At 45.1% G+C, this 13,587-nt stretch overlaps 1 protein-coding gene across 1 annotated transcript in view; it reads right to left on the reverse strand.

The window, feature by feature from the left end:
- Positions 1-8,399: 8,399 nt before the first annotated feature.
- LOC132781570 (WD repeat domain phosphoinositide-interacting protein 2) overlaps positions 8,400-13,587 on the reverse strand; it is a 68,365-nt gene continuing 63,177 nt past the window's right edge. Inside the window, exons 10-12 of the mRNA XM_067473322.1 lie at positions 13,096-13,203; positions 11,268-11,398; positions 8,400-9,233 (exon numbers count right to left, since the gene is read on the reverse strand). Of these exons, the coding sequence (XP_067329423.1) occupies positions 9,121-9,233; positions 11,268-11,398; positions 13,096-13,203 (352 nt within the window). The 3' untranslated portion in view covers positions 8,400-9,120. The remainder of the gene's footprint in view (positions 9,234-11,267; positions 11,399-13,095; positions 13,204-13,587) is intronic.

The raw sequence follows: 13,587 nt of genomic DNA on the forward strand, positions 1-13,587 counted from the left end.
CGGCTTGCTTTCATTCATTCGCTTGTTTGCACATTCAGATTTAAGTGCAGAAAGCCATAACATTTCTTCAATCCTTTGCAGACCCCCAGGGTTGAGAATCAACAATTTAGCGGTTTTTTAGGGGTTCTTCTTTGTGTTGCATCTTTTTTCCCCCAGGATCTTGCAGCAGTAGCAAGGGAGTGAAGCCAGATCAAACTCTGCTGGCTTCCAGCAACCTATTTGTCCAAGTCCTTCGTGATCATTGCTTCTCTGGCTATTTTTCTTACTGCCAGCATCATGCGTCAACAGGATTCCAGCCAGCTTCTTTATCCCATTTGTATGGCACCTTTCCTCCAATGAGCGCAAGGTGGCCAACTTGAGGCTCTTTTTTAAGAAATCTGGGAACTCAAATGCAGATTTCTCAAGCTTGTCTCTAAAGATGCCTCTAGTTGCTTATATTAGGTGTGAAGTATGGGATACAGACCCAATAAAAGGAATTTTGCTGAGCTCTGTTCTGTTCAACCTCTGCATCTTGGGCCAAAGAATAGATCTCTCTTGCTGGAAGGCAGTGCTTTCAATCCTACGATGGGCGCAATAGCCTTTTCCAGAAGAAAATGTGTGTTATGACATGCTTGCTGTTAGTGTAAGAAGGCATCCCTAAACGATTGGAAGTCATAATTTGGATGTGTGTCTGTGCAGGTACAGCTGTTCCAGGAGCTCCAGTTTTGTTTGCTTTGCATTGAATGTTTGTTGTAGTCCTAAGTTTCAGGGACTCTGCAGATAGGTGGCTTCTTTTGGCTGCAATCATAGGGCAAGCCACCTGTCAATTATCGTTAGGTTCCCTGGTCTCACCCAATTTTTGGGTTTTGGAGGGAATAGGAGCCGTTTTGGGTCAGTCCACACAGAGAAGCCTTTCATACAGGACATAAAACCAAGAGTTCCTGTAGAAAGCTTTGTCTTCTACAGCTTGGCCAGGGAGAAAAGGCCCCATAGTTTGGCCGGGGAGAAAAGGCCTCATAGCTTGGCCGGGGAGAAAAGGTCCCATAGCTTGGCCGGGGAGAAAAGCCCCATAGCTTGGCCGGGGAGAAAAGCCCCATAGCTTGGCCGGGGAGAAAAGCCCCATAGCTTGGCCGGGGAGAAAAGCCCCATAGCTTGGCCGGGGAGAAAAGGCCCCATAGCTTGGCCGAGGATTTTACAGCCTTACAGGTCCTTTGCTGAGGGAATCCGGTCCCACAGCATTTCAGCCAGCCATCACTGAAACCTGAACTCCTTGTTTTCCCCTGGAAGTCTACAAAGCTCTGCTTGGTAAGGGTCACTCACGGAAGCCAGAAGCAGTTGGTACTGGGTGTAGGGGCTCCACGCCAACAGAGGCAAAGACAGACTGCCCAGATTAGAGGTTAAGGATCTCCCCATTAGTTAAAATACAGTTATGAAGATAGTGCCTGTTACCTGTGGATAAGATTGAGAGAGCCAATAGACTATTAAGAAAGCCTTGAAGTACCTGCTTGATTTCAATAATAAAGACCTTTGTTGAACCTTTAAGCAATCTAAAGACTCTGTTTAAGGAAATCCAAAGGCCTTTAATCTGAGGCAGCCCCGGCGTCCCGTTGGGCACACAGAATTTATGTCCTGTCTACAGTCTTATGCGCAGGCCCAGCGTGCGACAGCACAGAGTCAATAGTGGCAAGTCACTGCCCTGTTTCGTTATTCAGGTTTCCATCTAGGATTTAAAGGATCTCTCCAAGGTGCTGAAATCTATCCTCTAGCACATTGGTTCTCAACCTTCCTGATGCCGCAACCCCTTAACACAGTTCCTCATGTTGTGGTGACACCCAACCACAACATAACAATAACGTTGCTACTTCATTACTGTCATTTTGCTCCTGTTATCAATTGTAATGTAAATATCTGCTATGCAGGATGCATTTTCATTCACTGGACCAAATTTGGCACAAATACCCGATACGCCCAAATTTGAGTACTGGTGCGGTTGGGGGGATTGATTTTGTCATTTGCTGGGATTTATAGTTCACCTACAATCAAAGAGCATTTTGATAGGAATTGAACCTATCTTGACACACTGAACTCCCATGACCAGCAGAAAATACTGAAAGGGTTCGGTGGGCATTGACCTTGAGTTTTGGAGTTGTAGTTCACCTACATCCGGAGAGCACTGTGGACTCAAACAATGATGGATCTGGACCAAACCTGGCACAAATACTCATTTGGGAGTTGTAGTTGATGGGATTTAAAGTTCTTCTACAATCAAAGAGCACTCTTAATTCCACCAATGATGGAATTGAACCAAACTGGCACACAGAACTCCATGACCAACTGAAAATACTGGAAGGCTTTGGTGAGCATTGACCTTGAGTTTTGGAGTTGTAGTTTACCTACATCCAGAGAGCACTGTGGACTCAAACAACAACTGATCTGGACCAAACCTGGCACAAATACTCAATAAATCCAAATGTGAACACTGGTGGAGTTTGGGGAAAATAGACCTTGACGTTTGGGAGTTGTAGTTGCTGGGATTTATAGTTTGCCTACAATCAAAGAGCATTCTTAATTCCACCAACGATGGAATTGAACCAAATTGGCACACAGAACTCCCATGACCAACTGAAAATACTGGAAGGGTTTGGTGAGCATTGATCTTGAGTTTTGATGTTGTAGTTCACCTATATCCAGGGAGCACTGTGGACTCAAACAATGATGAATCTGGACCAGACCTGGCACAAATACTCAATATGCCCAAATATGAACACTGGTGGAGTTTGGGGAAAATAGACCTTGACATTTGGGAGTTGTAGTTGCTGGGATTTATAGTTCATCTACAACCAAAGAAAATTCTGAAATCCACCAATGATGGAATTCAAATAAACTTGGCACACAGAACTCCCATGACCAACAGAAAATACTGGAAGGTTTTGGTGGGCATTGACCTTGAGTTTTGGAGTTGTAGTTCACCTACATCCAGAGAGCACTGTGGACTCAAACAATGTTGGATCTGGACCAAACCTGGCACAAACACTCAATATGCCCAAATATGAACACTGGTGGAGTTTGGGGAAAATAGACCTTGACATTTGGGAGTTGTAGTTGCTGGGATTTATAGTTCATCTACAATCAAAGAAAATTCTGAAATCCACCAATAATGGAATTCAAATAAACTTGGCACACAGAACTCCCATGACCAACAGAAAATACTGGAAGGCTTTGGTGGGCATTGACCTTGAGTTGTGGAGTTGTAGTTCACCTACATCCAGAGAGCACTGTGGCCTCAAACAATGATGGATCTGGACCAAACCTGGCACAAATACTCAATAAATCCAAATGTGAACACTGGTGGAGTTTGGGGAAAATAGACCTTGACATTTGGAAGTTGCAATTGCTGGGATTTATTGTTCACCTACAATCAAAGAGCATTTTGAACTCCACCAATGATGGAATTGAACCTATCTTGACACAGTGACTCCTATGACCAACAGAAAATACTGGAAGGGTTTGGTGAGCATTGATCTTGAGTTTTGGTGTTGTAGTTCACCTACATCCAGGGAGAACTGTGGACTCAAACAATGATGAATCTGGACCAAACCTGGCACAAATACTCAATATGCCCAAATGTGAACACTGGTGGAGTTTGGGGAAAACAGACCTTGACATTTGGGAGTTATAGTTGCTGGGATTTATAGTTCATCTACAACCAAACAGAATTCCGAACCCCACCAATGATAGCATTGGGCTAAACTTCTCACACAGAACCTGCATGACCAACAGAAAATACTGTTTTCTGATGCTCTTTTGTGATCCCTTTGACACCCCCTCATGAACCCCTCACAGGGGTCTCAACCCCCAGATTGGGAAATACTGATTTAAAGGTAGTGCTTACATGGATTCATTACCCCAATGGCATGGAGCCATCAGCCATCAATGCAACTGTTCACTTCTATGTTCTGAAGCTTTGCTTCACCCAGATTTCTCTTCCTTTCCTACTGAGTAGGTAGATGTGTAAACTGAGCTGGATGCATCCTTCCCTTTGTCGCTCTGAAAACAGGGTGATGGATGTTCACACTGCTTAACCACTGCAATGCATGGTGTGTGGTGGATATGTTTGCAACCTGAATGTAACTGTGCTGTAGTTCAAAAACACACACATACGAATTCAAAGCAGGAGAGGTCCACCATCTAGTGGCTCCACCACAAACTACAAGGTTTCAACTTCCACATGATTAGAATCATAGAATCATAGAATCAAAGAGTTGGAAGAGACCTCATGGGCCATCCAGTCCAACCCCATTCTGCCAAGAAGCAGGAATATTGCATTCAAATCACCCCTGACAGATGGCCATCCAGTCTCTGCTTAAAAGCTTCCAAAGAAGGAGCCTCCACCACACTCCGGGGCAGAGAGTTCCACTGCTGAACGGCTCTCACAGTCAGGAAGTTCTTCCCCATGTTCAGATGGAATCCCCTCTCTTGTAGTTTGAAGCCATTGTTCCATTGCGTCCTAGTCTCCAGGGAAGCAGAAAACAAGCTTGCTCCCTCCTCCCTGTGGCTTCCTCTCACATATTTATACATGGCTATCATATCTCCTCTCAGCCTTCTCTTCTTCAGGTTAAACATGCCCAGTTCCCTAAGCCGCTCCTCATAGGGCTTGTTCTCCAGACCCTTGATCATTTTAGTCGCCCTCCTCTGGACACATTCCAGCTTGTCAATATCTCTCTTGAATTGTGGTGCCCAGAATTGGACACAATATTCCAGATGTGGTCTAATCTCTATTGATTAGACAATAAGGCTGTGCAAAACTTCATTTCTAATTCGTTTGTTGTATCTATTTCGTTAGATATAAGCTTAGAGAAGACAATGATGCTGGGGAAAGTGGAAGGAAAAAGGAAGAGAGGCCAACCAAGGGCAAGATGGATGTATGGTATCCTTGAAGCGACTGGATTGATCTTGAAGGAGCTGGGGGTGGTGACGGCCCACAGGGAACTCTGGCGTGAGCTCGTCCATGAGGTCGCAAAGAGTCCGAAACAACTGAATGAATGAACAACAACAATCTATTTCGTAAGATTTGTACATATAAGGCAATTCTAAGAAACATGAGGGGTTTGTTGTTTATTCGTTCAGTTGCTTCCGACTCTTTGTGACCTCCTAGACCAGCCCAGGCCAGAGCTCCCTGTTGGCCGTCACCACCCCCAGCTCCTTCAGAGTCAAGCCAGTCACTTCAAGGATGCCATCCATCCACCTTGCCCTTGGTCGGCCCTTCTTCCTTTTTCCTTCCTTTTCCCCCAGCATCATTCTCTTCTCCAAACTTTCCTGTCTTCTTATGATGTGGCCAAAGTACTTCATCTTTGCCTCTCATAGCCTTCCTTCCAGTTGGGCTTTCTTTCCTGGAGGATGGACTGGTTGGATCTTCTGACACTCTCAGAATTTTCCTCCAACACCACAGTTCAAAAGCGTATCTCTTCCTTCTCTCAGCCTTCCTTATGGTCCAGCTCTCACATCCATAGGTGACTATGGGGAATACCACTTCTTTGAGTGAGGGCAGAATATAAATGCTGTAAATAAAATAGAAGTTGTAGTCCAAGACAGATGAAGGTCCAGGTCCAGGGAAGTCATGCTACCCCTCAATTCTATTCTGCCTTGGTTAGACCACATCTGGAATATTGTGTCCAATTCTGGGCACCACAATTGAAGGGAGATGTTGACATGCTGGAATGAGTCCAGAGGGCGACTCAAAGGATCAAGGGTCTGGAGAACAAGCCCTATGAGGAGCGGCTTAAAGAGCTGGGCATGTTTAGCCTTCAGAAGAGAAGGCTAAGAGGAGACATGATAGCCATGTATAAATATGTGAGGGGAAGTCACAGGGAGGAGGGAGCAGGCTTGTTTTCTGCTGTCCTGGAGACTAGGACAAAATGGAACAAGGGCTTCAAACTGCAGGAAAGGAGCTTCCACCTGAACATGAGGAAGAACTTCCTGACTGTGAGAGCTGTTCAGCAGTGGAACTCTCTGCCCGAAAGTGTGGTGAAGGCTCCTTCTTTGGAGACTTTTAAAGAGAGGCTGGATGGCCATCTGTCGGGAGTGCTTGAAATGTGGATTTTCCTGCTTCTTGGAAGAATGGGGTTGGACTGGATGGCCCACCAGGTCTCTTCCAACTCCATGATTCTAAGGTTGTGAAAAATAATTTTATAGGAAGCATATTATGGGTGTTTTTCCTCCCAGCGGTTGAGCTTCTGAAAAGACTGATCCATTTGGATCCATTGATTACACACACACACACACACACACACACACACACACACACGCACCCTCTGGAAGAGAACACCACAGAAAGAGAGTGAGTAATAATTTAATCCAAAAAAAAATTAGCTAACAATCTATGGAAAATGAGAGGTTCACACTCAAAGGGTTTTTACACGTGTTTTTTTTTTTCCGTTTGCTCACCGAAAACAAATCTAATCCAACACAACTGAAAACAAAGAGAGGAGAAAAACAGAAAAGGCACATTACAGCTCCGTAAAAAGAGGGCGGCAGTTTTGCCCAGCTTTGGTCACTCTTTCGTCAAGAGTCCCGGCAGTTCCAGAGAGACCCGAAATCCTTTGCGCGACACCAGAACTGCCACAAACAGGCTGTCGGAGGTGGAGGCTACACAACAAGAAGGTCGTGCTGCACGAGACTTTTGAGAGCGGATGTCAAGGGCTCTTGGAGCAAAGGGGATGAAGTTGGACAAGGGTGCATGCTATGGGTCAGTCCCAGGTCCCAGAGATGTCCCACTTGTGGCTCTCCAGATGTACTGGACTCCAGTTTCCAGAATTCCCGGTCACTGGAGGTAAGAGCCCCCAACACAGTGGTTCTCAACCTGAGGTCCCCAGATGTTTTTGGCCTTCAGCTCCCAGAAATCTCAACACTGGTAAATTGGCTGGGATTTCTGGGAGTTGTAGGCCAAAAACATCTGGGGACCCCAGGTTGAGAACCACTGCCCCAACACCTGAAGGTCCACCAGTTTGACATCTCTGCTGTATCCAGACAGCTACAGAAGATGTGGCCCTCCAACACCAGAACTACATTGTATGGCAAACACAAAGCGACTCTGTGTTTAGCATGGGACAGATGGTGGCTTGTCCTTCACAAATGGTCTTGATGGGGAAAACACACAACATGAGGACACTTGAGTCACAGGAGAAGCTTCTCTATTATCTTATGGAGCTTCCAAACAGCAGGCCTCAGTTCCTCACACCGTTGTCATTCCATGCTGAACAACAGAAAGTGTGGAGTTTGGCCACCAAAGAAGCCAAGATCATGGAATATAAAGCATGAAGTTTGGCCACCAAAGACATCCAGAAGCCAAGAGCATCAGCTTATAGACCATGCAGACAAGAGCTCTCCTCCACTCAAGAGCAAAGGGCATCTTGTCCCATGAACATCGATGGGACAAAGCAAGCCAGAGAGGAGCATGGTTTCAGATTTTTAAAAATGACCCACTAACAGTGGGTTTCTTGTAGGTTTTTTCGGGCTATATGGCCATGTTCTAGAGGCATTCTCTCCTGACGTTTCGCCTGCATCTATGGCAAGCATCCTCAGAGGTTGTGAGGTCTGTTGGAACTAGGAAAAAGGGTTTATATATCTGTGGAATGACCCACTAACATTTTTTATACACATCACACATTGGGTGCATTCAAACTGTCGCGTTAAGCCAGGATTCGTGGTTTATTAAACCACGATGTCATCCGACACTTCTTCTCGTCTCCTTTCGTCACACAAATAAATTAAAGGGGGATTGTTGCATGTTAACCCCAAAATCTGGAGGGTCCTCACTACCTCTGAGGATGCTTGCCATAGATGCAGGCGAAACGTCAGGAGAGAATGCCTCTAGACCATGGCCATATAGCCCAAAAAAACCTACAACAACCCAGTGATTCCGGCCATGAAACCCTTCGACAGTACATTTACAACTAACAGTGGAATAATAATAATAATAATAATAATAATAATAATAATAATCGTCATCATCATCATCATCATCATCATCATGGTGGCCAATTGTTGTGGTAACTGCAACATTCATACTTGCCACAAACAGACAAGAGTCGTTTCTCCCACCCCAGACATTCCACAGATATACAAGCCCCACTTCTCTACTTTCCATTTGAGGATGTCTGCCATAGATGCAGGCGAAATGTCAGGAGAGAATGCTTCTGGAACGTGGCCAGACAGCCCAGAAAACTCAAAGCAACCCAGTGATTCCGGCCATGAAAGCCTTCGACAATACAAATGCCATGTTGTTTAGTTCTTTGCCTTTTGGAATATATCATCACACCATTGAAAAAAATTCAGATCCTTGGGGAAGAGGAAAATAATAATAACCTAAAGAGGGATTTTGTCCCCATTGGTAAGAGAATACAACAGTCCCACAAGTGAGGCAGCATTCAAAAGAAGTTTTAATTAACAAAATGGTCCGAGGAAAGGTGGAAAAGGATAGGAAAAGGATAGCGGAAGGCAGGTTGGGGCGAGAAAGAAAACGAAGAAAGGGAAACGCGGAAGGGTTGTTCAAAAGTCACCAGATGCGCTCGCAAAGCCCATGCGCAAGACGAACCCATGTGGAAGTCCGGTCCGAGCCGCTGAAGTACCCGGGACCAAACTCCATTGCTGAATACTATGTACACATTATTTGTCTCCTTTAGAAAAAAAAATAGAAAGGAAAAAAAAACTGCAACGGGTGTTATAAAACGGATCTGCTTGCTTGGCACAAGAAGGCATGCAAAGCTAGAAGGTGCCGGAGGCTGCACAAAAAACAGCAGGATTTGGCAACAGGTTACAACAAAAATAGATATATATATATATACACACACACATATATATATATATATCCTCACAGCTAAAAGATAGAGCAGGGTTTAAAAGCCACTGAAGCGAAACCAGACGTTGTTTTCCCCTCCCCATTCCTTTCCCCTCGGCACTGAGTTGACCTATAGCTACTTGGGGGGGGGGGGGGGGTTGTTTCAAAAATAATATATATAGTCTGTCATCCATCCTCTCTCTCTTTCTCGCTCTCAGCTCAGGTCAGAGTTCGTAGCAGCATCGACCAACGAGGAGCCTCAACTGTTGGGGGGTTTTCGGGAGTGGAGTTCACAGGTCGGGGGTTCAGTCCGTCCGGAGGATCATGGGGGGGTGCTCGCTGTCTTCCTCCAAACGCAGGGCGCTGGCGTCGTCTTCCAGGCATGCGCCCCCAACTGCCCCCAGGTCCTCGTTGTAGGCTGGCGGGACAGAAAGGGAACCACAACAGTTAGCAGGGAATCTTATACAGTCCCTAAGGCCTGGAATCAACAAAAGGACCCTCATTTACTCAAGTCTAATGCGCCATCGAATCTAATGTGTACCTCAATTTTCAAAACCCTGACACCAAAACAGAACAAAACAAAACAAAAAAAGACGTATTTGCTGGTGAATGAAGTGTGCAGAAGCAAAAAGTGCACTCTTTTACTTGGCAAAAAAAGCTGCACACTACATAGGCTGTATGCTGATTATTCCTTGTTTAAAAACAAAAGTTATTATTATTTATTTTATTTATTTATTGTTCTTATACCTCGCTACCATCTCCCGCACGACTTGGTGCGGCTTACAAGAGGCCAAGCCCCACAACATCACAAAACAACCACAACGAAACAATGAATAACTTATAAAAGCAAAAAACAATACAGTAATAACACGACTCATTTTAAAAACATGAGGCAGGGCCAAATGTGAACATTTTAAGTTAAAAGCTGGGGAGTTCAAGGGAGATAGGAGGAGTGTTTTGGGATAGGTAGACGTGCAGACAATTCTAAATCTCTCATAAGGTGCATTAAGGACATATTGCTTAGGATTCCTTATTCTGGGAAGGAACACTGGAATATCCACGTTTTCAAGCTCCTTCTAAAGACTGCCAGTGTTGGGGCCTGCCTGATGTCCTTAGGGAGGGAGTTCCAGAGTCGCGGGGCCACCACTGAGAAGGCCCTCTCCCTCGTTCCCACCAGTGGCGCCTGTGAAGCAGATGGGATCGTGAGCAGAGCCTCTCTAGATGAACGAAGTGATCGTGTGGGTTCGTATACAGAAATGTGGTCACGAAGGTAGGCGGGTCCGCATCTCTGTATACGAACCCACACAACCCCTTCCATCATCCGGGGAGGCCCTGCTCTCGATCCTACCAGCATCGCAGGCGCGATTGGTGGGGACAAGAGAGAGGGCCTTTTCGGTGGTGGCCCCTCGACTTTGGAACTCACTCCCTAAAGACATCAGACAGGTTCCAACTCTGGCAGTCTTCAGGAGGAGCTTGAAGACGTGGCTGTTCCAGTGTGCCTTCCCAGAATAATGATCCCATAGCACTTTGTCCTCCAAAGCACTTTACATTTCTTTAGGTCTGCTCGTATGCCCTTCCACAAACACCACTATCACCTTTCGTCCATGTCCCAGCATAATTTCCAATTTTAACTCTACATTTGGCCTTCCCACTGTTTTTAATTGTGTGTTGTCTTACTGATAATGTTGTGTATTTTATTATCTATGTTTTTTAGTTGCTTGTATTGTTATTTTTGCTTGTATTGTTGTGTTTGGGCTCGGCCTCATGTAAGCCGCACCGAGTCCCTTGGGGAGATGGTAGCGGGGTACAAATAAAGTGTTGTTGTTGTTGTTGTTGTTGTTGTTGTTGTTATTATTATTATTATTTGAGAACACAGAAAAGCGAACAACCACCATGTCAGATGACACAGAGAAGCCACTGAAATCCACAAGAAGCATGTGGACATTTTCAACAGAAAGGAGGAAACTATGAAAATGAACACAAACTGGCTACCAGTATTAAAAATACTTTAAGATCAGGACATGAAATAGAGAGCAACACTCAAAAAACAGGGGAATTCCTGTCAGGAAACCATCAGGGCCATTTAACATCTCCAAACAAAGGATTCCCCCAGGCAGCTACCAGCCTGGCTTTGAAGCCGCAAGGCCATTCAATGCTAATCAAGGTGGCCAATGGCAACATTCACATTTGCCTCTATCAGACAAGAGTTCTTTCTCCCACCCTGGACATCATTCCACAGATATATAAACCCCACTTGCCTAGTTTCCAACAGACTTCACAACTCCTGAGGATGCCTGCCAGAGATGTGGGCAAAACGCCAGAAGAGAATGCTTCTGGAACATGGCTAGACAGCCTGGAAAACTCACAGTAACCCTGTGAGGTTAAGGGACAGCAAGACCTTGTGACCATTCCCTCCCATCAGCCTTCTGTGTCCCCTCTGCTTGCTCCTTACCGTGTCTCGTAGGCGAAGAAGGTGCGTAAGTACCTTTAGCCACGGCGGCACTGTACGTCTGTGCTACTAATGGCCGGTCGTGTGACGCGGATTCTAGGATTTCGTTGGCTGGCTCCATACTGCCATCCAACCTACGAGAAGAAACAAGCAACAGAGACCAACACCATCACTATAAAGCCGACAGCACCAACAACATCTTCCCTGGAGCGTCCAAGACAACTTGCAGATCACTGCCATTGTTTCAGATCAAAAGAGGAACCTAAGTAATGCATTGTAATGAGCCTGTGTCCAAATCTGTTTGTTCACAGTGCCAGTTGATCAGGTCAGCTTCATGCAAAGTAATGGTTAAGTGGGAAGGAACGAAGTCCTTCATAGCCGCACACAGGTCTCTCCCCACCATCTCTGCTACTATATCCATAATCTCTCCCTCCTTTTATTATTTGCAGCTAGATCCAGAGGAACATTATCCCAGCCTTGACGTGGTGATGCCAAATGGCGCTTCCAAGCAAATATGGCATGTGAAGGCACCAGCACAGAGACAACCCTTTACACAAGGATTTGCTCTGAAACTGGAAGGAGAGAGAGAAACTGAAGCACAACTGTATCCTAAAATAGCGTATCAGCATTGAAGTCCAAAGCTTTCTCCGCTTGACACAATGGCCCCTTTCTCGTGCAACAAAAAATCCTCCAGAATTCAAAAACTAATATAAAATAGTGGGTTGTTGTAGGTTTTTTCGGGCTATATGGCCATGTTTTAGAGTTTTTTAATACTGGAATATCTTGGGAGTTAAAATCTAGCTCACAACAACAAAAAACCTCCAAAATTAGAACAGCACGACAACAGAGAGGAAACAAACAAGGACATCTCATCAACTCTCAACAAAAGATTCCCCCAGGCACTGCCAGGCAATCAAATGCTAATCAAGGTGGTCAGTTGAAACATTCACACCTAGCTCCAGCAGACAAGAGTCCTTTGTCTCACCGTGGTCATTCCACAGATATATAAACCCCTTTTCCTAGTTCAAACAGACCTCACTACCTCTGAGGATGCTTGCCATAGATGCAGGCAAAACGTCAGGAGACATGCCTCTAGACCATGGCCATATAGCTCGAAAAAACCTACAACAACCCAGTGATTCCGGCCATGAAAGCCTTCGACAATACATTTAATATAAAATACTTTTAAATTAAATAAAGATGGATCTTATTTCCTAACTACTAGCTAAGTTCAAGCTGGAATGTGTCCAGAGGAGGGTGACTAAAATGATCAAGGGACTGGAGAACAAGCCCTATGAGGAGCGGCTTAGGGAACTGGGCATGTTTAGCCTGAAGAAGAGAAGGCTGAGAGGAGATATGATAGCCATGTATAAATATGTGAGAGGAAGCCACAGGGAGGAGGGAGCAAGCTTGTTTTCTGCTTCCTTGGAGACTAGGACACAACGGAACAATGGCTTCAAACTACAAGAGAGGAGATTCCATCTGAACATGAGGAAGAACTTCCTGACTGTGAGAGCCGTTCAGCAGTGGAACTCTCTGCCCCGGGGTGTGGTGGAGGCTCCTTCTTTGGAAGCTTTTAAGCAGAGGCTGGATGGCCATTTGTCAGGGGTGATTTGAATGCAATATTCCTACTTCTTGGCAGAATGGGGTTGGACTGGATGGCCCATGAGGTCTCTTCCAACTCTTTGATTCTATGATTCTATGATTCAGCTCTGTGCTGTGATCACTGTATTCATTTTGGTTCGTGTGAACGCAACATGGATTTGAAGAGATCCAATACAGGAAACAGTCATCCCACAAGATCTATGTGGAGCTGAAAGAAGAGACTTACTTGTGCTGTTTCATCAGTGTGCATTCCCCTCCTTCCTGAGGGTCCAGGTTGTATATATACAGGTAACCATCGGCTGCTCCCACCAGCAACCGGGGAATCTTTTGAATCCTATACACAAAGAGACAAAGAGAGAGGTTCTTCTGTAAACAGGACTTGTAGTGTAGATAAGATCTCTGCTTTGGCAGGGAAACTGAAACTGCAGTTAACAGACTGTGGGTACAGTGTTTGACCACTAGGAGGCAGATGGGAGTTAGGGCTGACATATACAGAAGGTTTGAGCGTGGAAAACTTTAGAACTGTCTTTATGTCTTGGAGTTAAAATCAAGTTCACAACAAAAAATGCTGGAGACAAGTGGTTTATTTAATTATATATTTACTATATTTATATCCCAGCTTTCTTTATCCCAAAAGGGAATCAAAGTGGCTTACAGATTCCATTCTTCCACAATCTTAAAAAGACAGTTCTAAAGTTTTCCCGCTCAAACCTCCTGT

Source organism: Anolis sagrei, chromosome X, assembly GCF_037176765.1.
Source record: "Anolis sagrei isolate rAnoSag1 chromosome X, rAnoSag1.mat, whole genome shotgun sequence".
NCBI classification, from domain to species: domain Eukaryota; kingdom Metazoa; phylum Chordata; class Lepidosauria; order Squamata; family Dactyloidae; genus Anolis; species Anolis sagrei.